The 25051-nt window shown below is 36.2% G+C and overlaps 1 protein-coding gene across 3 annotated transcripts in view; it reads right to left on the bottom strand.

The window, feature by feature from the left end:
* Nucleotides 1–772: 772 nt before the first annotated feature.
* The window catches only part of LOC121313527 (ceramide transfer protein-like), a 47584-nt gene continuing 23305 nt past the window's right edge, over nt 773–25051 (bottom strand). The window contains exons 4-18 of one of the 3 annotated variants that reach the window (XM_041246192.1): nt 18326–18433; nt 17835–17973; nt 15212–15295; nt 14621–14778; nt 12193–12285; nt 11957–12043; nt 10909–11001; nt 10253–10327; nt 6497–6592; nt 5457–5589; nt 5225–5295; nt 4687–4815; nt 4435–4564; nt 4210–4346; nt 773–3958 (exon numbers count right to left, since the gene is read on the bottom strand). In XM_041246192.1, coding sequence (XP_041102126.1) covers nt 4219–4346; nt 4435–4564; nt 4687–4815; nt 5225–5295; nt 5457–5589; nt 6497–6592; nt 10253–10327; nt 10909–11001; nt 11957–12043; nt 12193–12285; nt 14621–14778; nt 15212–15295; nt 17835–17973; nt 18326–18433 — 1524 coding nt within the window. In that variant the 3' untranslated portion in view covers nt 773–3958; nt 4210–4218. Of the gene's footprint in view, nt 3993–4209; nt 4347–4434; nt 4565–4686; nt 4816–5224; nt 5296–5456; nt 5590–6496; nt 6593–10252; nt 10328–10908; nt 11002–11956; nt 12044–12192; nt 12286–14620; nt 14779–15211; nt 15296–17834; nt 17974–18325; nt 18434–25051 lie in introns of all 3 variants that reach the window. The other 2 variants (XM_041246182.1, XM_041246200.1) reach the window with 2 other exon arrangements.

Consider the following 25051-nt stretch of genomic DNA (forward strand, 5'->3'; position numbering starts at 1 on the left):
CACAGTATGAAGAGAAAAGTGGAAAAGCCTTCAATGAAGAAAACCTTTCAGCAATTGAGTGACTGCAGACATTCATCTGATTGAAGATCGAATGAACGCAGCCATGTATCAAAACATTCTACACAGTACGACACCATCTGTTTATTGGCCGACTGGCAGACAGTTTATCTTCCAACACAATCACCCAAAGCATACGGCTAAGTAAACTCTGGAATTCTTAAAGAAAACAAAAAGTTCTGGAATGGCCTTTGCAATCCAATAGAAATGCTTTGTACTGATCTGAAAAAAGCTGCAGCCAAGCACAGTGTATCCAATCTGCCTGAGCTGGAGGAACAAGATGCAACATACCGGTTAAGAATGATCAGAAATGTCTGAAAGCTGCAATTAAAGCAAAAGGAGAGCACCGAAAATACTGAAGCGCCAATGCTTCTGCCATGAACAAATACTTTACATTAAATAAGTGGGGTTTTTTTATCATGATTATTTGTTAAATTACTAGAAATTGTGAATTTTGTTTATTTACAAAGTGGTTAAACTTTACTAGATGTTTGTCCTTAATCTGGTGCCTTGAATTATGGTACAATAAGCACAGGGTGCCAATACTTTTATCTGTGACTATTAAATACCAGGTGTATGTATTACAAATAGGTCATGGATCTATTTGCATTAGAAATATGACATGCATTTGAGGAGGAAGCCACTAATACAGTAATGTAAAGTTATATAAAGTTTAGAATAGAAAACATAGATAAGAAACCATTCTGGAAGCGTATTTGTTTTTGTAATAGATGATCTGTTTATTTATTTCAGGATTTTGTGACAATGAAGTTTTTAATCCCAAAGAAACGGTAAAAAAACAAACATATTCGGCCTGCACCTTTTCAACCCTGTCATTTCAATATGAAAAAGCTTTTCTATGGTATCAATTGTGTTGGGTGTTTGTACTGTCTGTGATCCAATTGAAATACAGGTTCAGATGTTTGAGAAACCCTCCTTACATGACATCATAATGGGCTCCTCTCACAAGAGTGAGAGCAGCCAATCTCCTTTCACTTCATCACATCTCACCAGCAAAGAACCAAACCCAGTTAAGATTCAAAGCAGACAGCAGCTCACTTCTACACAACACCCTGTCACTGCACATTTTCTTTACCAAGCAATCACAGAATGGGTTTTATAAAGCTGCAAACAGACAGAGTGGCGGGTGAAAAGAATCTCTTTCTGATCTGATCCATTATTGATACAAAACACACGCTGGAAAGCTTTTAGGTCATGCTGTTCAGTTAATCTGCATAGCCCCTAATCACAGTACCCCAACCCCTATGGTGTTAAGAAATGCATTTTTTTTTTATTGTAAAACACAAGTTAGGTCTGTTTTATCCATCTTATCAGTTAATTGATATTAGCAGTAGCACTACTGTACTAGTGCTCCGTTAGTAATCAGCACAAACAAAACACAAAGTATTATTTTATAGCCTTCCCCTTTAAATACTGGATTTTAATTTGAGACAATAATGTGGAAGAGGCAAACTCTTTGTAAACAGATTTTCTTTTTTGTTCTCAATCATATTTCTTTTATACATAAGTTGTACAGATCCATACCATTGTCACAAGAGCCAACAGCATTTCTATGTAGAGTTTAACTAGGCTTATAGTCTGTAACACAACAGTACACTATACACTGCCAAAAGTACTTCAAGCAACATTTCATCTCAAATGTGTGGGAAGAGAAAGGCAAATCACTGTACACATTTGGTGAATAAACTTTACTGGTCAGCTGTACCAGATTACAGGATATCAGCAACCCACTGTCAAATAAATCAGCTCAGACTGATGAGTTTACGATTGGTGAAAGTATTCTTGAGAACTGGCCAGTGCATGTGTAATATTGGAGAATCAAATCCAGAATGGAGACAGTATCAATAATCAGAGGAATACCCCATTTATATGTATTCTCCATGTGGACTGACAGTCTTGCTCTGGTGCTGTTTTCTAGTCTATCAATGCCTTACCAAGTAGAGGGGGGGGGGGGGGGGGGGGGGGAATATATATCGGTTTACTGGTTGCACTGCACTGGCCAAGGCTGACCTCACTGGAGCCACTGGACTGTCATACATTTAAACAGTATGGTTTATTTATTACAAACGGCTTCTTTAGTGTAATCATTTTATTTACAGAACATTTCAAAATGACATCACATTTAGTGCAATTGCAACTAATTATAACACTATCAGATATACACATTCCCTGTACACTTCCCAAACATTTTTACATCTTTATTTAAGAGCAAAACAACCTAAATGATTGGTTTTGGAACAATCCTCTTGCCTGACCCGACAGGTATTACTAGGTTTAACATTCCACTTTTTTTTTGTTGGAGTTTAGGATCCAATCGTTACTAGCTATGCAGAAGAAACAGTATGTCCATTGGGCTGTTCTTGTTTATTGCACCCCCCCCCCCCCCCAAAAAAAAAACCCTCTATTATAAAATAACCAGTCAGATATAAAATAGCTAGTGAAATGTTTGTCTGAGATGCAAAGTATAAATGTACATTTGTACAATATGTTAATCCTATCTTACAAAGTTTGTTTTTCCTGTTTTGGCAGCAGTCCCGTTGATAAAAACACATGCCCTGCTAATATTAAGATGGAGACACTTCTCTGAATTAGTGGTGCACGAAAAAAAAAGTAGAATTTCTTCAAATTTTTAACAAAGTTATATGCCACTAGACAAAGCACGAAAATAAAAAGTAGAATTTCTTCAAATTTTTAACAAAGTTATATGCCACTAGACAAAGCTGGATGTGGATCTTGCAACACAGCAAACTAAGGGAACTTTTAAAAATCTTCATCAATTCTGTACAATGCAGCTGACTAATTAATCATAGATGTACTGGCATAAGGAAGGGGTGGGGGGTGGGGGTTATGCGTTTAGAATAAAAGGTGCTAATTCCCCATTATTTCCCAATGAATAAAATGTAATCTACTAGGACTAAATAATGTAATTACATCAATTAGTTTTAGACTTGGGAGGTTTTTTATCAAAGCCAAACTAATTACTGCTCAACTTAAAAGATGGAGCTCCCTTATAATACAGGTCTGCGGCTGCACTGCATGACTTGCACCATCATCGTTCACCAATTAGATTCAAGCCATCCCTCCTGCCAGCTGATATTTTTAACTTACATTTTTTTTGTTTTAAATCCCAACACATTTGTATAACACAGATACAACTAAAAATACAGTAGAAATATAGAGATCTGAAAAAGGAGAACAAATAGAAATCAAGCTTTTCAAACTCTTAGTCCATCAGAACTAGCGTTCTTCATAGGAGAGCCACAGAGTGAAAAGGCAAGGTCCGAGGTCACTCACAGCCCTCAACAGGTATTACAAACAAGACAACTGTTTAAGAAACACGGAGACCCATTTTAGAAACAATTAGCAGCATGAAGATCAGTGATTATACATAGCAAGTAAAAACAAACAAACATATTTGGACGTTTACAAAAAGCAAGACCAAAAGAGGAACAACAACCACCACTTACTTCAGACCTCCAACATGACAATATAAACTTACTATAATCATTTTTTGTAAAACAATATTTTTGGCTATTATTGCAGGTCTATAGCAACATCTGTGCAAGTCATTTATTAATTAAAGCCATTAAACCACAGTTTGTAAAATCAAATGTTTGTGTATCTTCCCCACAAGAGCAACATAAATGCCAGCCATACAGATGTATTTAGTATAACACACTGATGCAAAAGAGAAGTTAGCAGAGTACTAGTGTTGTATATAGTTGGTCACAAGGCTGCTGTGTTCCTGACATTACTAGCTTGAAGGCGCGATCGCTGCTGAATGGTCTTCATTACAACTGCAGACCTGAGGTTCCTGCAGGCGCTTCAGCTGCAGCGGATTCCTCCAGGTATGGAATGTGAACAGAGCCTGTTTCAATCACTGGAGCAAAGCACACAAGAGACTTGGCAAAACACTGAAGAAAAACAGAGAAGTTAATTCTTGAATGTTTGAACAATCTTGATTTGCATGCAACTGTAATATAAACTAAGTGCTGGGACAAATACTTGAACAACAGAATTTATGAAAACAATGCATAAATGACAACACAGGTATTGTAGGACAAGAAATCCACAACACACATTTTATGATTTTATTGTTGATTCTTCTGCATTTTACACAAGCAGATTTACCTCCAAACATTAGAAAAGAATAGGCTTTCCAGCAGTTTTCTCCTGGACGTATGATGTAAAACGCTTTAGGAATTTGGGATACTCTCTCTTTGCCACAGCTCTGAGGACTGATGCAGGTGCCCAGCCACCAGGATTCACTAAAAAAGCAGAAAAAAAAACAATTTTCACCCTCCTCCAACTTCCTTACATAAAAAAAAAATACTAAAACTATAACCTGTCACCTACCATTTGCAACATAGGTAATCTTGCACAAGATGTTGTCTCTACTGATTTCTTTGTCGCCCTCTGGTGGACTCACCAGTGTTTGACAAATCAGTGCAATGTTGATTTTGGCACGCACACATCTGTTGGTGAGCTGATTTGAAGTAAAAATAAATAAAAGGCTTAGTTAATTTATTATTCTTATGCACTATGCATTATTAATTGCTCTAATAAAACCTGTATCTCTCTAATTCAATTTTTCAAAGCAATACTTACGGGGGCATTTTCATGATCTACAGAGAAATTGCAGACAGTCCACGTGTCAGGGTCGTTTTCATTGTTAGAAATAATTTTCCGGATTGCTGATAAATAGAGCACATCTCTTTGAGAGGCAGGCCAAACCCTCTACAAAAGAAATTGATAACAAAACAACAAAGTCACAAAACACTCAACACTTAGATGTTGAGTGGACTAGTCCATTTGTATATTTAGCACACACATGATGAGTAAACAGGACGTTGTTCATATAACTGGTACACCACAAGAGCTTCAGTTACTCATTACAAACTTACATGCACCTGTATCCAAGGAGCCCTCCCAACCTAGATTCAGAGACATTCAGATTGAAATAGCGGCACTCCACATACAAATAAGAAATACTGTATGTACTGGCAACCACTAAAGTCCTGTCACACGACAGACAAAAAGACTAAACAGTATAACTAAGTAACGCACAGAGTCCTCTCTTAAACTGAACTTTGAAATACAGAGATGCGAGTTGGTTGGGTTTTCTTTAAATCAAGTTGTTTCATACCTTGTGTGTCTGATAGATGATGACTGCGTTGTCTGACAATCTTTCTACCAATTTAAAGTTTTCAACAGTTGCTGCAGAATAAACAACACAAATGTTAAAATCTATACATTTGTATTATTAAAATAACATCACACATTAAAATACAAATATAATTTTTATTGGTTTTAGAAAAAAATAAATACAGAAAGCATGTTATTTCAATACTTACTGTACTAGGAAAAAAAAGACTTACTTTCCCAATCATTACGGAAATCAACATTCCAAAAATAATGGCAGACTTCATGCCCGGTGACCCCTTTGACGACATGGGTTGCTTTTAGAGGGTCCAACACAATCCCATTTTCTTCCACCTCTCTCCTGTACACCTGCACACACAGAAAAGCACATACATTGGAATTGCTCATCCATTCTTATTCCAATAAAAAAACACAAGTACATTTAACAAAGTGCCTTGACAGCTTCCTTCATAGTGTGACATACAGTGTGTATGTATTTGGTAAGCGGCTTTCTAGAAATGTGAAATTCTTAAGTGTGACGTGCAAATCGTCGATGGAGATCTTGAGCAGAGAAACAAAAAATAAACCTTCAGATTCAAACTGGAAAAGACGGTACTGAGAATTGATCATCATTTGCATCTTCATTGGGGGATAAAAAACAAATAGATAAATAAAGGAAACAAATTTAATTGGTTCTTCTGATAATTACTCATATTTGTCCTAGCTCTTTAAGCAAGTCACTTCCAGGTTCAAAAGAATACCCAGCAGCAGCAGCAGCATCTTTTACCAGCTCCTATACCTAAGCATGAGCGCCCTCTCCTGGCACATGATGGTAATCTGCTGATCCAGCTCCAGCTCCAACTCAAAGCAGGTTTTAATGTAGTTAATGGAAGCTGCTAAGAGGCAATTAACTAATTTAGGACCTGGTTGGAATACAGACCAGGACTGGAATGGATCTCAAGGGCCAGAGTTGAGTCTGTTGTTTTAAACTGTGTGCTAGAAATGAATGACAGGCAATTTTTCTATCTAAGCCATACTGTCAACCTGTGTGACTTGCAGGGTTCAGACAATTCACCAGACTGTTAGTGGCAGTTGCAATTTAATATGGTGTTTATCCTATCACAACATGCTGTACATTAAATATTACTGGTCAAATTGGCTTCACTTGAGTCACTGAAAGCTGTATTCAATCTTAGCTATGCCATCCTTGCCTTCATTTCACCAGCAAAACAGGTCCTATGAAAGCTGTATTCAATCTTGGCTATGCCATCCTTACCTTCATTTCTCCCTCTTCTACCACCAGCTGCCAGTTGGCATCCCCACCATCATCCTGTAAAGAGTAGGTCATGTGATTCTTAACCATTTCCTCTACCTGTAAATAAAAAAAAAAACAGCTTCCATTAACAAACCTGTTAAAAATGTTGCTAAGGGGTATTTTAATGCAACAGTTTATTGATATTACATTATAAAAAATGTTTTTGTACCAATACATCTGGTAAGTGTGCTATAGAATGAAACACAGTTTAAAGCTAACAAACGTGTTGCTTGTTTCTGAACGACCACAAGTGGATCTGTTTTGAGCTTCTTCATTGCAAACAACTTTAAACCATATTCTCCATTGCATCACAACTCTTAGAAATCAAAAACAACCATACGTCTTTGTTTTCAAAGAAGTTACTCAGCCATACCCTTGGCAATAAAAAACAATTTAAGGCTCTTATGACACACATGCATGATTTTCTGTTTGGTATAGCGAGAACAGCCTCCAAAAACTGCACTGTAAATAGATCCCAACTTCATATCTGGTTCTGTTCATACCTTGCTGCCCTGTGATCAACTTCCTAAATATTATAAACAGTAATGCATTGCATTCGACCTTTCAATGGGCTATTTCATAGGAGCAAGCCAATTCTCTGTCTACAGCAGTACAACTAACAGATTAGATCATTTTCATATTGTCAGACAGCAGGACATTGACTGTGGCTCACCACTCCGGGTGTGCTGATGTCTCCCAGCTGTAGAAACCAGCTTGTGCATCCCTATGTAATTGTAACATCACCATGAAAGTATTTACATAACTACAAAATCCATTTTTTAAATACCCTCTGGCTGCTTTAAAATGAAAATTCTGTACCAAATTATTTTGGCCCTGAATGAATCTGATGAGACAGGACAGTTTTAAAGGTTCTACAACACAATATGAAGTATTTTACTATAAAAAGTAAAAATAATAAATACAATGAAATTCGCTATCCATGTAAACCTGTTAGTATCTCTACATTACAAATGATACCAAGACATGTAAATCACTTTGCTCAGTGTCCAGGATTAGTCCATTTAAATAGTAAATGGCTTTTATACACCTTATGATCTTTGAATATTAATAACTACACAAAAAACAAAACCTGGCAAAACAGTGAAAAAATAACTTGCAGACATTACTACTGAAAACATTTCAGGCAATACAAATAAATCTTTTCTGAATAAAAGGCATACAAAACGACTGTTCTGTCCAGGTTTTTATTTTTATATAACTGCTTTCCACTCTTGCACCAGTTCCATTTTCCTATAATGCAACTTTTCACAAATACATTCCAGATTCTAAAGGAACATGCTACTTGGACAACATGTGTGGAAATCTCTTACAAGAGGCACAGATGCTGGAGTGTTGAGTTACTCTACCAAATACCTGATAACCCACAAGCTCTCTGAATATGGTTTGATATTACAGGTACATTTGGTGTATGAATCCAGTTGCTCTATTTTGGGTCCTGTGGAACGATTGTAATATTCTAGTGCTACATGTAGGTAGTACAGGATGGACACCTCCACTCTATGCCTTCTCACAGGAGCGTAACCAGTGTGGGACAGTAGTAATGAAAATGTCCAGTGACTATTTAAAAGATCTTAGATGGATATCATGTACAGTGCATGACAATAGGGAGTCTGCAATAACCCCCAAAAGTTCATTGAACACAAAATACAAAACACTCCTTGTAAAGAAATAGCAGACAATATTATGAGGTACAGCAGTGTGCAAATGCATTAGAGCACCCTAAGATTTGTCATTTATATCCTTTATATCACCTGCATGAAAACCTTGGTGTGAGAATTTCAATTTCTGCTCAGTAATCGGTGATACAGAAACAAAATGCACTTGTGCGACAATGTTAGACCACTTTGTGCTTTAATTAGGCATCTTAAACAACTTCTAAGACGTTTAATGCATTTTACCATTTGTGGCTGTGTGTTCCTTTTCTCTTACTATTTTAAATGAATTGCATATAAGCCTATTAACGTCAACAATCACTTATTTGCCTATTTTGACAATTTTCCAACATTTTCAGTTACAGTGATTTGATTTAATATGCAAAACAAAATCATAACAGAAGCAATGGGGTGTTTAATACATGTGCACATTAATGTATGAGGGAAGGTAAATATATTAGGTTTAGCAAAATAAATACAAGCTTTCATTCAAGAAGTGATTTAACACTGTCATGCTACAGTGGCACTAAAACATTTTTACAGTAAAAAATTAAGCAAAAACAGTAGAGTTCCCAGTAAAAATGTTGCCAATATTGAAATAGATACAAGAAAGAACTGCTACAAAATGGGTTGGAGAAACTAAAAATATTTATGTTTCAGGGGTGTGTTCATAATAGCCAAAAATATATTATTCTGTAGCAAGGCAGGAAGAGAGTAATGCAGAATATTTTATTTTTTTAACACAATTGATCCTTGATAGTATATAGAACTATAAAAAATAAAACTTAGGATGACTGAGTATTTTTGGTGCCACTGTATACTGCATCTCACTTTAAGCAACCATACTTATTAGGGCTTTGCATATTATCAGTGGCCATCAATAACAAGGTCATGTTATATGTCTTCTTTGTAATTCCCAAAAACAACACGGGACATTTTGTTCAATATAAAAATAAATAAATAGAAATACACAGTAGACACTTGTTTTTATTTATCTGGCCAGTGGTATGTTTTGCCTAACTAACAGATACAGTCTGAACGAATGTCACGTTAGTAAAGAGGCTTCTAAAGAATGTCCACAAAACAAACAAACAAACAAACAAACACTTAAACAAGCAGGACGGAGGATAACACTGTGTAACAAAAAAACATTTTTTTTTTGTTCCTGGCTAGTAAGTGTTATTTCCTAATTGCTTATGCCTCAAAAGTATAGAACATAGCTATTATTCCCCACAAACTTTGCTTTTGTGACCAGGACAGCGATATTTCAAAATATCACTATTTCCAATGGGAAAATGAGCAAATGTGTGTCTTTTCGTTCACATAAAGTCAGAAAAAAACAACATATGAATCCAAATTAACATGTATTTATACTAAAGTAATACAAAGATGACTACAAAAGATTTAGAAGTGAGTAGTTTTTCGAGATTTACGATTATACTGTATTTATATCGGTAAAGGGAACAGTGATTCAATTACTACCACCACTGCTCTTCCATATGCTGCTCAAGGAAAAACTAAAATTGAAATAAATGCTGTTACAGCAGGAGCTGATGATGTTTGAATATTTGATGGATTATATTATGGATGGATAACATTTTCCCATTGGAAATAGTGATATTTTGAAATATCACTGTCCTGGTCACAAAAGCAAAGCTTGTGGGGAATAATAGCCATTTTCTATACTTTTGAGGCATAAGCAATTAGGAAATAACACTTACTACCCAGGAACAAAAATTGTGTTACATAGTGTAATTTATGGACAAATGGTGTGTTTAGAACAGCAGAAAGTAAAACAACAGCAATCAAATTCAGTGCTCTTTTCATAAAAAACTGCATTCTGGATGAATTTCATCTGGTGTATTAACTTCTGCCTAAAGAAATGTAAGGTTAAAAGTTATTTAAAAAAAAAAAAAAAAAAAAAAAAGAGGAGAAACCACCACATGCTTTTAGGGTCTTGAGCCAGAACCCCCGTGCTTACAAAGGAGGGTAAAGCTTAACACAGAGAGGTACAAGAGAGTGCTCTGCGTAATGAATACGGTACCTGGGTGCTGAATCTGTGAACATCAGAGGCACTGACTAGATCAATGGAAGACATGGAGGGAGAGCGACTATAGGGCTACCGCAGAGACAGACAAAGAAAAAACCCAGGAATCAGAACACAAGCACAACAGAGCATTCAATCAACAGCTAATGAAAATAAAAAACAAACTCCAGTAGCAATGCAGATGAGCCGTGAATAGCAGGTTATAAATGAACGCAGTGTTTTCAGCCGCGATGGCAAACCCCACATCCACTCTTTCACTGCAGTGCTGCAGAAAGTCACAGAAAGCACAGAAAAAATACACTTAGTCTACTTGACTTATTTTCGTATAAATTTAATGACAATTTATATCTGTTCAAAGTTGTAGGAGCTCCCTCGATGATTACCTAGGGAATTGGAGTTCAAGATTTTTTATTCGTTTTTTTTATACATTTATTTATTTTATTTTTTTTTACAACAGACAACTTTTTTTATCCGCACTGGTGGCATTTGTAATTGGTACAAAAAAAGAAATACATGAAAATACTTATTAATAGAAACAGAAAGGACAGACAAGTAGAATCATGAGAGAAAACAATGGCTTTGTTTACAATCAGTTAGCATTATTTTCCTATATATATAATGTACCAAGCATTTAAACAAAATAAAACTAATACCTGCTGGGCAAATCTGTATGTGCCAGCTGTCGTATAGGCATCCCCAGAAGGCACTACGCTGGGCCGGTGTATCCTGGCCTTCTCAGACTGAGACTGAAAACAGGAGATGCAGCATTAAAAACAACCATCCACTCTGCAGAAGATCCCACACAAAGAGAAGGGGCAATGTCTGTTTCTCTGCTTCAAGAGACTACTCACGTCACAAACAATTAACTAATCATTTAGCAATGAAACTAAACTTTTTATATATTTTTGTTTAAAAGATACAGTGTCCAATATTTCCTATCACAGTCAGAGTACAACATTAAAACCCTCCAACTATGCCCGTTTGCATCACCGGTTTCCAAGCAGTTAAATTCCCTTTTACAGAATACATACAGCTATGGCCAAAAGTTTAGCATTACCCAACAGAATTAACTCATTCTGCTTCATAAAGTCCACTGAAACATGCTGAATAATGTTATTTTAACATATTGAATTACACACTGTTTTTAAATTCTCATATTCATAATGAAAAACTGACCAATAGAAAAATGTATTTTAACATATTGAATTACACACTGTTTTTAAATTCTCATATTCATAATGAAAAACAGACCAATTGAAACATATGACATTTCAAAATACTGTACTACTATTATGGCTCTCAGGGGACTTTTGCAATGTCATTTTGTAGTTTAATTTATTTATGATGTTAAATAAAATATATAAATTATGTGTATATATATATATATATATATATATATATATATATATATATATATATATATATATATATAATATATATATATATTTTTATTTTTTTTTTTTTTAATTTTTAATTACATCAATCCTAAAATTCTAGGTGGTGTAAAACCTTTGACCAGAGCTGTAAAAGCTTGGAAGTCATGCCAATGATATATTTCCTCTAAAGTTAACTATCTATTTTGATGACAGAAATATGACATGAGATTACACAGCTGCAGGAACATAGCACTGGCATGTTCTGCTACATAGGATAAGCAGAACAATTAAATGCATTGTAATGCTTCAGGTTGGAAGGAATTACCTGCTCCTCAATTTTGTCTTGTCTGTCAAGAGCAGCTTCCACTGCGTCAAAGAACTCATCTTCATTAATAAGGCTGTTTGGACCTTCCTGCAAAGCAAGACAAAGAACACATTTCAAAATTGGGTCAAGAGAAGAAAAAAGAAATGTGAAAAATAAATAGCATGCAACAAGCCTAAATAACCCCCTGCAGATTGATTACAATTCTAACATGATTAGTTAAGAAACACAGTGAATACCTCATAATCAGGGCCGCCAAAGTGAGATTTCTTCTTAAATTCATTCAGTGCAATCTTGTACCCATCCTCTATTCGCCTTCTCTTTTCCATTTCCTTCAAAACAGAATGCACACTATGTCAATATCATCTTAGATGTACAGGAACAGACAGATTTTAATTAAATACAGTACAATACTTTGGGGAACATTTCCAATTTTTGCATAAAAGGTGTTGGTTCTGCCTGGAAGACATCAAGTGTTCAATTGCAGAGCGGCACCTCTGAATACATCATGAAGGTGTTGTGAATGCATGGCAACTATTCCTGCAACCATGTTTAGAGGGTGTAGAATGTTTCTATAAAGTCAGAAACAGAAACTATGTCCCACTTTGTCAACATGACAATGTTACTGTGCAACCGCAGCAGAGCTGGTTTAAAGAGAACAGAAAAAAAGGGGCAAATTATAAAGCACAGCCTAGTTATACCACCAAACCAGGTTACATTTCCCAATACATTTATTATAAAATCTCTATTTTTAAATGAAAATTATTTTATAACCTTAAATATATTTCCTGGCCAACATATGAACTGCACCAAAAAAGACAAAACTTTTGAAGAAATAAACCTTCTACTTTTTAACGAAGAAGTTAAAAAGAATGTAAATCTTAACATTTCCAATCGCATTCTTATTCCAGAAAGCAAAGTGAATCCTGCTGCAATTCTCCGATGAACTTTGTGAACGTGCAGGAAGTAGCCTGCTCTTTGTCCTGAAAGGAATGTACATTTTGCTTCTCTCGTGCCACAGTCTCAGTTTCCCCACAAGGTTTTTGCTTCCCTAGCAACATCAGGGTTTGTTAAGTCCTCTCTGTTTGCAGTGAGTTGGCACCAGAATCGAGCTTTTGGATTATGTCCGACTTTTCATAGCACTTCTTTAGTGACACCTCAGTATCTGCTAAGAGACTGGACTTTTTTTTAATCATATGTACAGTATTGGGCATGTGATTTAAGCCTTAATTATTGACAGAGAGCCATTGGCAAACTGGTTTTACCAGATTAAATACCTAATATTTGTACAGTCAGCAGCACTTACATAAAAAATTAGCACATTAAACAAAAGCAGTACTAATCAACTTACGTTCATTTATTTATTTAAAACTTGAAATACGGCAACAATATCTCCATATATATAGAGAATTCCTGTAGACGTGTATCCTAAATGTACAAGTGAAATGTTGTTATTGTGTAAGAAAGAAAACAAAAGGTGCAACACACTATTCTACCTAATATGACCTGGTTTCCCTTGAACTGCATTTTTAGACCGACAGCTCATGCTAGCTATTTCTTAAGGGTATGCAGAGCAATACTCTACAGGAAAGTGAAAAATGTCTTTTTTTTCTTGCACAGGTTTAAAGATGCTGGAAACACAATCAAATTAATAGGGGGTTCAACATGCATTGTAAAGATCAGACTCAGACTTGCTGACGGTGCAATTCGTGAATGGCAGCGGTAAAGGGAACAGTGATTCAATTACTACCACCACTGCTCCTCCATATGCTGCTCAAGGAAAAACTAAAATTGAAATAAATGCTGTTACAGCAGGAGCTGATGATGATTGAATATTTGATGGATTATATTATGGATGGATAACATTATTTGGGGTACCACATGTGAGGGAAAACTATCAGCATTTAGGGATAACATTAAAACAAGTGATCAAAGGGGTTGATTGGGTGTAAAGTTTCTGCTTTGATCAATATTTGCCATTCTTTTGAGAAGCAGGTTTTTTCCCCCACTAAAAATGGATCCTCACCAGACAGAGAATGTCGGCAGCAGTTGCTAGGGGATGTTGCATGCTTGCCTTTAACAAATGACAGCACTCTGTTTTAGTAAGGAAGCAAGTACCACTATTTTTAGGCTTTTATAGTGCTCTGAAATACTGTCTACTAATGTCCGCAAAAGCCTAATTTTATTCCATGGCATAACTGTTAAAAATACGTAAATTTACTGTGATTTAAGTAGACCCGTATTTATAGTATGACAATATACCTTGGCCCCCACCCATTGCAATGCTGGTGCATGGGCCTCTATACAGTATGAAACAAAGGGTGACAGCAAATACAGCTCTGAGGAGCATTGTTAACATTGTATGTGCCTGTGGAAACTCAATATACTTCCCACCTTGCTATCTCAAAACTAGCCTTGGAGTCCTTTGAGAAGCACTTTTTGTTGAAATAGGAGGAGTGGCAAATATTGACCTAAACAGAAACAGCACACATAATAGGACACTAAAACAGGAAAGACATGAATTATTGTTAAAATTTAGGGGATTTCAATATCCCTTTAAAATTATTTTACATTGTTTTAATTTTAGGATTTTGTGATGATTAAAATAAGTAGTTTGTAAACAGGCCAATGTTTGTAAGATGGGCTCTACTGAGGAGGTACCCTTACCTTATCATGTCTTTTTTGCCAGCTGTCTTCACGTTTCACCATGAGGTCGATGCAGTATGACAGTGTTGATAGTATACCAGCAGTGGTAGCCTTAAAAGTTATAGCTTCCCCTTTAAAGTCAATGCCATTGATTTCTTTGGGTGTTACACATGGGAATACTGCAACAAAAACACCAATTACTCCAATATTCTTCAAAGGAATTATCTATTCAAACATGATATGATAAGCCCAATTAAATAAAATAATTCAAGCAATTAAAATTCTTTAAAATACCTGTAAAATTCCTCATTTGATTAGATTGCTACTTCAGCATAAATTGACTGCACAAACACTAATGTCTATTCTGCCACAAGAAAAGGCAGCACAGGCAAAATAAAATATCTATTAACTGTATTAAACTGACTGATAAAAGCTAAGGCTCATTTAAAATGATGTATGAGGCATTTTCTTTAGAAAGCTCATGGTGTCCTTTAAAAAGTTACTGCATAATTATATGCTATTTACGAGATTTATAAGTTCTTACATACATTATAAAAAGTAACACTGACATTGTTTTTTTTTGTCTTTTTAACCTGCTGACAATGCACTCACATTTCTCTTTGCTGCCGTTATTATTGTGCAGAAATTCCCCATCAGATCGGGTTGTAGGAAAGTCTTCTTCATCATCTTCCACCACTTATAGGAATGCAAGAACACATCACGTCAATGCAGAACCTCAGTTAACCAAGCAGTGCTTTTACACTACCCACCCAACACAGTCACAAAGAAATAAAGTTTACTGAACATAAATTCTTCTCAACAGCTGTTGACAGTTGTTTGACTGTACAGGAGATCAGCTTGCTATTGGTGCCGAGTAAAAGCACTGCAGGAACAAATACACCAAATCATTTGCATGCAAAAAGGTTGGAACATAACTTTGCAGCAGTTTGCATGTTCAAATTTTTAAATTGTACAAAATACATCCAGATAACCGAGTGTTAATGCAATACAATCTCTCCTGAAAGTAATTAGGAGCCAGACAGCTTTCTAATCTCCAAGCAGCACTTAGAAGAGGCAGTCTGCCCACAATTCAGTCCCAGCTAGGGTTTGTTGAATGTTTGCTATAAAAAAATGGTTTAAAGGGGTTAAAAAATAAATACCAAAAAAAAAAAAAAAAAAAAAATCAGGCTTTATTACAGGATTTCCACAACTGTAGTTTTTAGAGCCCTAACGAGCTCCATTGCTCAGACATGTAATGTAACAAAAAGGTCTCCCACAACTTTGCACCTGTAAAGTCTATTAGTCTTGAGGGCTCATGGCTTGGCTGTTCCACAGGTGTAGTCAAAAGTTTACATACCTCAATGGAAATTTATCATTTCTAGAAATTTCTTGAAAACAAATAATTTTAGGAAAAATCTTTTGTAGCAAAAGTTTCGGTTTTGTTGATGAGGAAAAAAAAGTTACAAGAAATAGATTTCTACAATTATTTATTTCAGCAATTTTTCTAAAACTCAAAAAAATGCAAACTCAAAAGTTTGATAGTATTGTCCTGAAGGTGCTAGAAATTTCAATATGATAATTTCAATATGATAATGCAGAACCTAATTCTAGAAAAGTCTAGGAAATGCTGGATTGTAGGTGAATATTCTTATGTGGTTAGGCATAGGATAATTGATGTCATTACCAAAAAGTCAGTATGAAAAAAATTAGAACTATCTGAAGACCTTAGGCAAAAAATAATTTATTGTCATAAAGCTGGAGGAGGATACAAGATTTCCAAGCATTTCAGTATCCCAATTTCACCTATTATTTCTACTATCAAGAAGTACAAGACTTATGGTACTGTCACAACGCTCCCTCGGTCTGGAAGAAAGAAGGTTCTTTCACCAAGAACAAGTAGAAGAATTATGAGGATGGTTAATAACAATCCAATATTGGCTGCCAAAGATATTCAAAGTGAACTGGCTGCAAGTGAGACTGGGGTTTCCATCTCAACCAAAGGTCGAGTATTGCATGGTGAAGGTCTTAATGGCTCTTAGGAAAATGTCACAAGGGCAGTCACTTAAAGTTTGCAAAAAGGCATTTGAATGATGGATATTAGTTCTGGTCAAAGGTTTTGTGGAGCGATGAAACAAAAATCAAAGCTATTTGGTCACGTTGATAGTTGTTCTATTTGGAGAAAGTCTGGTGAGGAGTACAAAGGACACCATACCTACTGTCAAGCATGGAGGTGGTAATATCCTTCTATGGGGCTGTTTTATCTCTAATGGCACAGGAAATTTAGTTCCAATACATGACAAAATGGATTCCACAGCATACCAAAATTTATTGGCCAATCATCTGAAACCCTCAGCTTCAAAACTTGGTTTAAAGCACAACTGAACATTCCAACACAACAGCGATCCAAAGCACACATCAAAATCTACTTCAGAATGGTTAAAGAAGAATAAAATCAAGGTTCTGGAATGTTCTAGTCAAAGTCCCAATCTAAATCCGATTGAGAATCTTTGGTATGAGTTGAAGGAAGCTGTGCACAAGAGGTCCCCGGAATTTGAATGAACTGGAACAATATAGCTTTAAAGAATGGTTAAAAATCCCTAAAGAAGCATGCCAAAAGCTCACTGACAAATATCCTAATCGTTTAAAAGAGGTTATTATTGCTAAAGTTGCCTCAACTAGATATTAATTTAATTTTCCTTGTCAGGGTATGAATACTTTTGAATAAGCATTTTTTGAGTTTTGTAACAAAAGATTTTTCCTAGAAATATTTGTTTGAGAAATTATGCAATTTCCATTGGGGTATGTAAACTTTTAACTACAATTGTATATTGTCTAAATTGTATGATTAAGGTTTTCTACAGAAACCCCCTACAAATGCTTCACGTCCACAGTCAATCCTCATATTACCCAAGCAGTTCAACTTAAATTAATTCTATCTATTCATTTAGTAACAAAGAGAATGTTTTAGTATACGGTTTAAGGTACTGGTAGATCCTTTTGTCTTTCTGAGATCAACGCTTTCTCTGCAACACAGAACATGCAAACGTGAGCCACGTTCTTCTGTAAAGTACACACCAGCCTGAACACATTGCATTTTATAAACTAGACGAAATGTAATGAGATTAGCTGCATTTTTCATAACAAAGGACCAAGTAGAATACTATGGTACCTTCAATCAATAAAGCGAAAACCCTCTCAGAGAATGAGCTTTTTTTGTTTTAGTTTAAAGCACTACCTTTGTCTCTCTGGAGCTCATCTTTGGAAACGGCATCAGAACAGGCATCAAAGTACTTCTGTAGAGTGTCAACCTGTCTGCAAAGAATATCTCGGAACGTCTCCATTTCAGCAAGCTTTTCACGCAAACTGTGCCCCTTCTGAAAATAAACAGCAACTCTATTACCACGGAGTGCTTCTATAAGATGTCAATGGGTTTTTTTTTTTGTCAGGAAGTACGGTTTGGTTTCCAAAAGAAAGGGTTTAAAAACTATCAATTTAAATTCATGGTTTGTTAAGTGCTCTGCTTGCAAAATAATAATTCATACATAAAATATAAGCATTGTGATAATGCATTTAAAAGTAAAATACTGTTTGAAAATCAAATACATTTTATTTCAGTTATGTTTGCCCTGTTTCTTTTAGAGTAAACTCATATTTATAGAGAACTCTAATAGAAGGAAAAGCATGCAGTAAAATGTTATGCATTGAAGGGTTTTATTTCACACTCACTTTAAAGGATGATGTGGACGTGGCAGAGTAATTACTTGCTGCAGACGTGAGAGACAACATGGATCCCTGGCGTCGTAAGCTTGACTCCGAGCCATAGCCAGACTCTGCCTAAAATCAAAACAACATGCCATTCAATAGAATACAAACAGCTTGCTTACACATAGATTATTAGATTTGTGTATTCAGAATATGTAGCCTGCTCCTGAAAGAACGCCTATCAGATGGGAAGATGTTTAGGGGACCTTGTAACCGGACAGGGAATCAAGGAAAGCTTTAAATTAGCTGTTTCGTTACAGTAGTTAGAAAGAAAAAACAAAGAGCCACTTTATAAAAGGTAGCTTTAACATTACTAAAATTTGAAACAGATTTTTTTAGCTCAAGGATTTCAGGTGTCCCAATTGTAAACACACCTGTCAATGGGACATCCGATTGAAAGGTTTGTAAACATGAAGTACAATCATGTGAAAAACACTGACATCATCATAAAATTCAGCTTGGTTCCGAGTATGATGCCAACATCTAAAAGAGAGTTCGGTCTTTATTTGCCAAAAGATCCATAAAACTGAAAATATGAAGTCTGCATCTGAAATATTTTATAAGCTATCTGCAGAAGAGGGTTTACAAAGACATTTAGGCTCCCCTTGTGGTGATGCTTAAAAACACAACACAGGATAATGAATTTCTTACAGAAGGTTGCAAATCCCCAGTCTCTCTTTACTTTAAATGTGGTTGACCTTCCAGCTGTTAATCTCTTTATCATCATACATTAACAAGCCCGTAGAGATGCACTCTTACTGCCCCTGTACAGTACAATAAGCATTCACAAAGTTTAATGGTTGTCCTACAAGTAACTCAAAGTGAATTTAACATCATATTTCAGGGGAGAGAAGCCCTGCTTTGAACCTGCTGTTGCAGAAACCTTCACAACATGCCTGCCCATGTGGTACCACAGCCAGACAACCAATTATAAAGGATTAGGTACAACTGTACTGCAGTCCCACCTATAAAAATAATTAAAACCTCCAAACAGAAACCGCCCTCTGTAGAAGCCTTCAGATTCACTACTGTAGTAAAAAAAGTTAAACATGCTCAGTGCAGGCTGAACCCTTGATTTCTGTTAAATACTGAGGGTGAGGTAATGAAACTCTCTCATGGGATTTGAAGCAGACAGCCCCAGACAACATGGTAGCCTAACAGTCACATGACCTCAGTTGGGTCTAGGACAGAAAGCACATCATATGATGCACAGATGCAACAATGCACCAAATATAAACAGGGGGTTTTCTGTGTGGTAATGCAACAACTAAGGCACTGGTCCAAGTTGCAAGAAAGCTGCCTTTTCAATTGTGTGTGTTTTTTTTTTATTTATTTTTTTAATAAATATTTCATTTAATCATTAATTTAGTTAAATCTTTGACTGCCGGAGCAAGATGGAGGCAAAAGAAAACCAAAAATGCCCCCTTTGAACAGAACACTCCTCTTTACACCTCACTCCTCTTTGAAGTGCACACCCCTCCTTCTTGAGTTCCGGGTGACTCCTCGTCCCTTCTCGCGTTATTCCAAAATATCGGTATACCACCTTTTGACAGGAAAGCATACCTTACGTCACCCTTGGTGTTCAATGGGTTAAACTACAGAGAGATACTGCAGGGAGTTGGAGCTGAGCAAGAGCCATTAAACAACAAGCATGAAACTATAATCCCCTCTGACTAACTGGGGGTTTGTTAGGACAATTTTATTTTTAAATGGCTAGAATATTTGAAAACGCAATCCTGTGGCAACTAAACATTGAAACACAATAACACTCATTCATAGTGTATACTGTAAAACTACTTAAATATGAAAATGTAAGCGACATCTATTTCCTCCTTTAATATTTTGCCATTCACTGCCTAGTTTACCAAACTAGTCTTTCTGGTTTTACTATCAACAATAAAATATCAGCCTCTGAAATATGAACCCTTCCCTAGATGTGCCAAAAGTAAGTTTTCCTCCAGGGATCATGAGAAAGAACACAATGCGCTGCAATTTCACAACTACTGCAACTGGACAAAATGTAGCTATAAGCTTTTAAGAATGTTTTTAAAACCAAATGAATGAATCCTTTAGAATCACACCCTTATGTGATTTTCTTCAGTAAAAGTGTCTTCTGTACCTACAGTATTGTAATACATTTAGCACCTGCACTGTAGCAGAAGGTTTTAAGTATGGTTATTCAGTTGGGCAATGGGTAAAATCTTAAAACTAGCAGTTCCAGATTTCCCAGAATACAAACTACTGTTTCAGGAAGTCGGTGCAGGATTTGTTACATTAGATGGCAAAATACTTTATGACAGCACACAGAGGACCAGCAGTAATCTCTTACCTTGCAATGTTTAATATACAAGCATACTGTCAACTTCAAACCTACCTCTGAGCTCATACTGCAACACATCACACTTATTTCCATTTGTATTCTATTTCAAATGTTGTTGTTTTTTTTGTTTGTTTTTTTTACTTTACAGCAACGAAAAACCTTTTCCTTTGAATGATCAGGATACTGTAAGATCTCTGCGTTGCTTGACTAGCCATTTCAGGACTTTCCAGCACTCAACTCATTGTAATGCACTCCTATCAATATACTTTGCTATTTCAGTGGATCATAACGGAAAAACAATAAATCACATTTTGTTTAAACAATATGCAAAGAAGTAGTATTAAGCAAGCATAAATAACACCACAGAAATCATTTTGGAATGGAAAAGCATCAATAAGCAGCTGAAGTTACTGAGCACTAGATTAATGAAACAGTCTCAAAGTACTGCTATGCTCTTCAAGACAAGTCTGCACGCTGAACAAAAGCAAGCTGAATGTCAGCAGCTAAGCCATCTGAAAGCAGCTGAAAACAGTCAGACACACAGTTCAGTTTACATTTACTAAACAAAACTGCATGTACCTCCAATACTGTTCATGCAATAGGCCTTAACGTTGACAACATACCTATATTGAAAGCATGCAGCATGCAAAGCCCACCAATTTACTATTGCAGCATTTAAAGCACAGATGATCAATTCTGCACGCATGGCTTGCGGTGTGGAACATCATTAATCATTCACTGCAGAAATCACTTTCTCATAAGAAAGCCAGGGAGAGAAAATGTCGGATGAAAGCTTCTTCGCATCACAAAATTAAAATCAGGTAGCCAAATGAGCAAATCCAGATGCACTGACAACAGCCTGAGCTCCATACACAAACTGTGGCCTTACACCACTCATGAACTGACATTATTACTGCACTGCAACACCTTCTCCACTTCTTTACATCTCAGTGTGGGATCCATTACAGCATTGACCGGTTTGTTAATTAAACACAGCAAGCAGCTCAGTACTCAGTGCTTCAGGAATTCATTCGAGTCTCAGACAGTGCATGCGCTGCTGTTGGGAGTGGTACAGAGCATCAGGAGTCCAGTGACACAGTGGCTCTGTACATTGATACTGCTCTCTCTCAATACCTTTGTCTCCAATCAGCCTCATCTGTGGGTTCTGGGTCTCTTAAATTGGGTCACTGTCACACTAGCAGAGCAGAACTGGATCAGTGGAAACAGTTTAAAAATATACTGCATGCTGTATAACGTAAAACATAACAGCGTACTGGAAACGCAGATACTGCGCTTCTGATTCAAGCTGCTACAGTAGATGGAAGGTAAACATGAATGCTGCCCTGGACAGTAAAGCACAAGAATTATACATAAATAATAATAATAATAATAATGAATAATCCATGAGTTGTTCACCGGCAAAACGCTGCATCCACTGATTTCCACTCCCAGAGTTTTAACAGGTTTTTTTTAATTTTTTTTTTTAGCTTCACGTACAGTAAGATTAAGAAAGGAAACCATATTATCTTTTTTGTTTGATGCATAGTCAATGTATAGGTTATTTGTAAAGAGGGATTATACAAGACAGAACTATGGTGACCCAGCATGTGTGTTAGAGGGACAGCTGTACAGTCTGGATTATGGCAAATGCATTAAAAAAAGTAAACTAATGTAATTTCTTTAAACGTCTCCTAGGATACAGACTCCATAGTATGCACGGGTGGAAATAAGACTCCTACTGCATAACAGTTTCACCCATTCCGGGTTTTAATACAAGCTTGATCAGCCCCAGTGTATAGCTAACAAGCTCAGGTGTGTATTATCAAACTCATAGTGAAACCAGGAATGGATCAAACTGCTATGCAATGGGAGTCTTATTTCCATCACTGGTACGTGGAATAATTTAGAAATGTCAATGCAAAGTTTTGTTTGGTAAAGAAGATCAAGATACAGATGAACCCGCTTTATATCACGATTGCCGTGGAGGCATAATTTGGGAGAATAGGTCAATTTCGAAAATAAAAATCCATGCCCAGGATTTTATTTATTTATTTTTTTTTTTTAAATACATATTTGTTTGGCGATTAATACAGACACATTGCTCAGTTCAAAGAATTAGGCAGTTCAAATTGGGTTTCATACAGATTTTTTAAAAGATGGCACAGGCTGCGCAAACCTAGTCTGCAATCTTTATGAGTCAGCAGGAGTGTTCATCAGGACTGTGTAATGACCCAAGTATTCACTGGGCAAGCAACCTTGACTTTTGAGAATGCTACAGTACAGTATCATAAATTCTGAGCAGCTACAGTAAAGAATTCAATATTCCACCAGGAAATGCAGTCCATATCCTGGTTAAGATTATCCTGAATGCTCTCCTGTGCACAAAAAATACAAAGCAAATCTCATCCCACAGGTTCCTGCTTCATTATTAGAACTACATAACAGGTACTCGGATTAAAAAATAAATCGCATGTACAGTCGTGTATTGTACAGGTCTAAAGACTAAATTGTACTCCTCTGTGTACATAATGTAACCCGACAATGTGTTACTGATTTCATCATTTAACAACCATTCTGATGTTGGATCACAAATGAAATGTATATGGTCATAAGCAGGGGTCTACTTAAATCACTGTAAATTTAAGTATTTTTCACAGGTAGGTTGCGGAATAAAATTAGGATTTTGCAGACATTTCGCAGACCTGTTTAAACATTAAATAAACCTAAGTAGACAGTACTTCCGAACAATCTAAAGCCTAAAAATAGTGGTGCTTGCTTCCTTAGATGTCGAACTCTATTAGAAACAGCCCCAAAACTTGGTTACCCAAGAGCATCTGGCATACTTTAATAAAGGCAGTATATGCAGCACGTTCGTTGTCGTGTTATTTGTCCCATCCAATAATTTATTTTATTAGTACCGATTCTAAACAAAGAAAACGTGCCTATTCGGGTCTAAAATTCCAACTGCGAAAAAGTAAACAGCAGGTTGAGGCGAGGTGGCTGTGCTAGAGCGTTGTGTTTACTGATTTAACTTGCAGACTGGAATACCTTTCGTCTGGGCTGACTTTCCAGTTTGGTTTCTGAAAGCTGTTTATTTTACTTTCTGTTCAACAGCATCTGTAGTAGCCTTTTGTTTAATGTGTGATTCTGAAGCAAAACAGCGATCGATCGTATTTTCTCCAAAGACACATTCAGATATGCAATACAATTACCTCCATCTGCATGTACAGTTTCTTTAGGAAATATCTTGAAACGATCATTAGCACAAATATAGTTCGCTTTTTTTGTCGTCCATTTCTACTATTTTACCTCCACTGCTGAAAACTAGATTTTAGCAACTTAAATGAAAACAACGCAGCACTAACTTTGTCCCACCCCCTGCTGCACAGTACAGGTCACAGAAAAGCAGTACAAACGCACTGATAGGCTGATTAAAACTTCGCTGTCATTTGAATAGTAAACAACAACGTTAACCGCTTTGGAGAATTTTTTGTAAATGTTATTTGTGGACGTTTTTTTGTTTGTTTCTTTTTTGCTTACGTGCAATGCACATAGGACGGCATAGGAATAAAAATTTGGAATTAAAACATTCAGAATTATTGTGGACGGAGATACTTATGGCAATAAAAAGCAAATGTACATGACAACATTTGCTATAGATGTGGCCGAACAGGGCGTGATCACGTTATCCCCTATGAGGACAGTGCGTGTGAATCGTGAATGCAGCAGTTTTGAAATCGATGCAAGATTATCCCAATACTGTGCAGACCTAGAAATCAGTAACAGAGAGGCTGGGAAACCTAAATAAAAATCGTGCTGCAGCTGTTCATACAAAACTTTCAAAAGGGAGAAAAAGTTGCAATTACCACAGACTCGTGGACCCCATTCCCAAATCTTCCCACAGGTGGAAGGCTTTTTAGACTTGAAATTGTTCTGTAAGCTTTTGGACCAAACGGTCATTTGTTTAGTACAATTGTTATTTGTATGTTGGAACTACTGCACCAAAGTAAAGGAACCACTTCAAAACAGGTAGGCCTGGCATTTTTTTTTTTTTGGAAGTTAATGTAAAATTGTGTGGATACGTGAATTTGAATACTTTGCTTTATTTAGTAATACCTGACCATGTACAATTAACTGCACAAGAAGGCAAACAATATATTAATTACTTAATACATTACTTGATTTTGTGTTAATTTGGCATTTAAAATAGGACTTGTGGCAATGTTTGGGACAAACACACCAGGTCCTTTGGGAAGCCCCCTCTCATTCAAAGTAATCACAGGATCAACTCCAATAATTTCATGCAATGAGAGGTCAGGCAGGAGATACACAAGCAGTTAAGCATTTATTTCTTAGCAGCTCAAACTGAC

The sequence above is a fragment of the Polyodon spathula genome, chromosome 1 (genome assembly GCF_017654505.1).
Source record: "Polyodon spathula isolate WHYD16114869_AA chromosome 1, ASM1765450v1, whole genome shotgun sequence".
NCBI lineage: Eukaryota > Metazoa > Chordata > Actinopteri > Acipenseriformes > Polyodontidae > Polyodon > Polyodon spathula.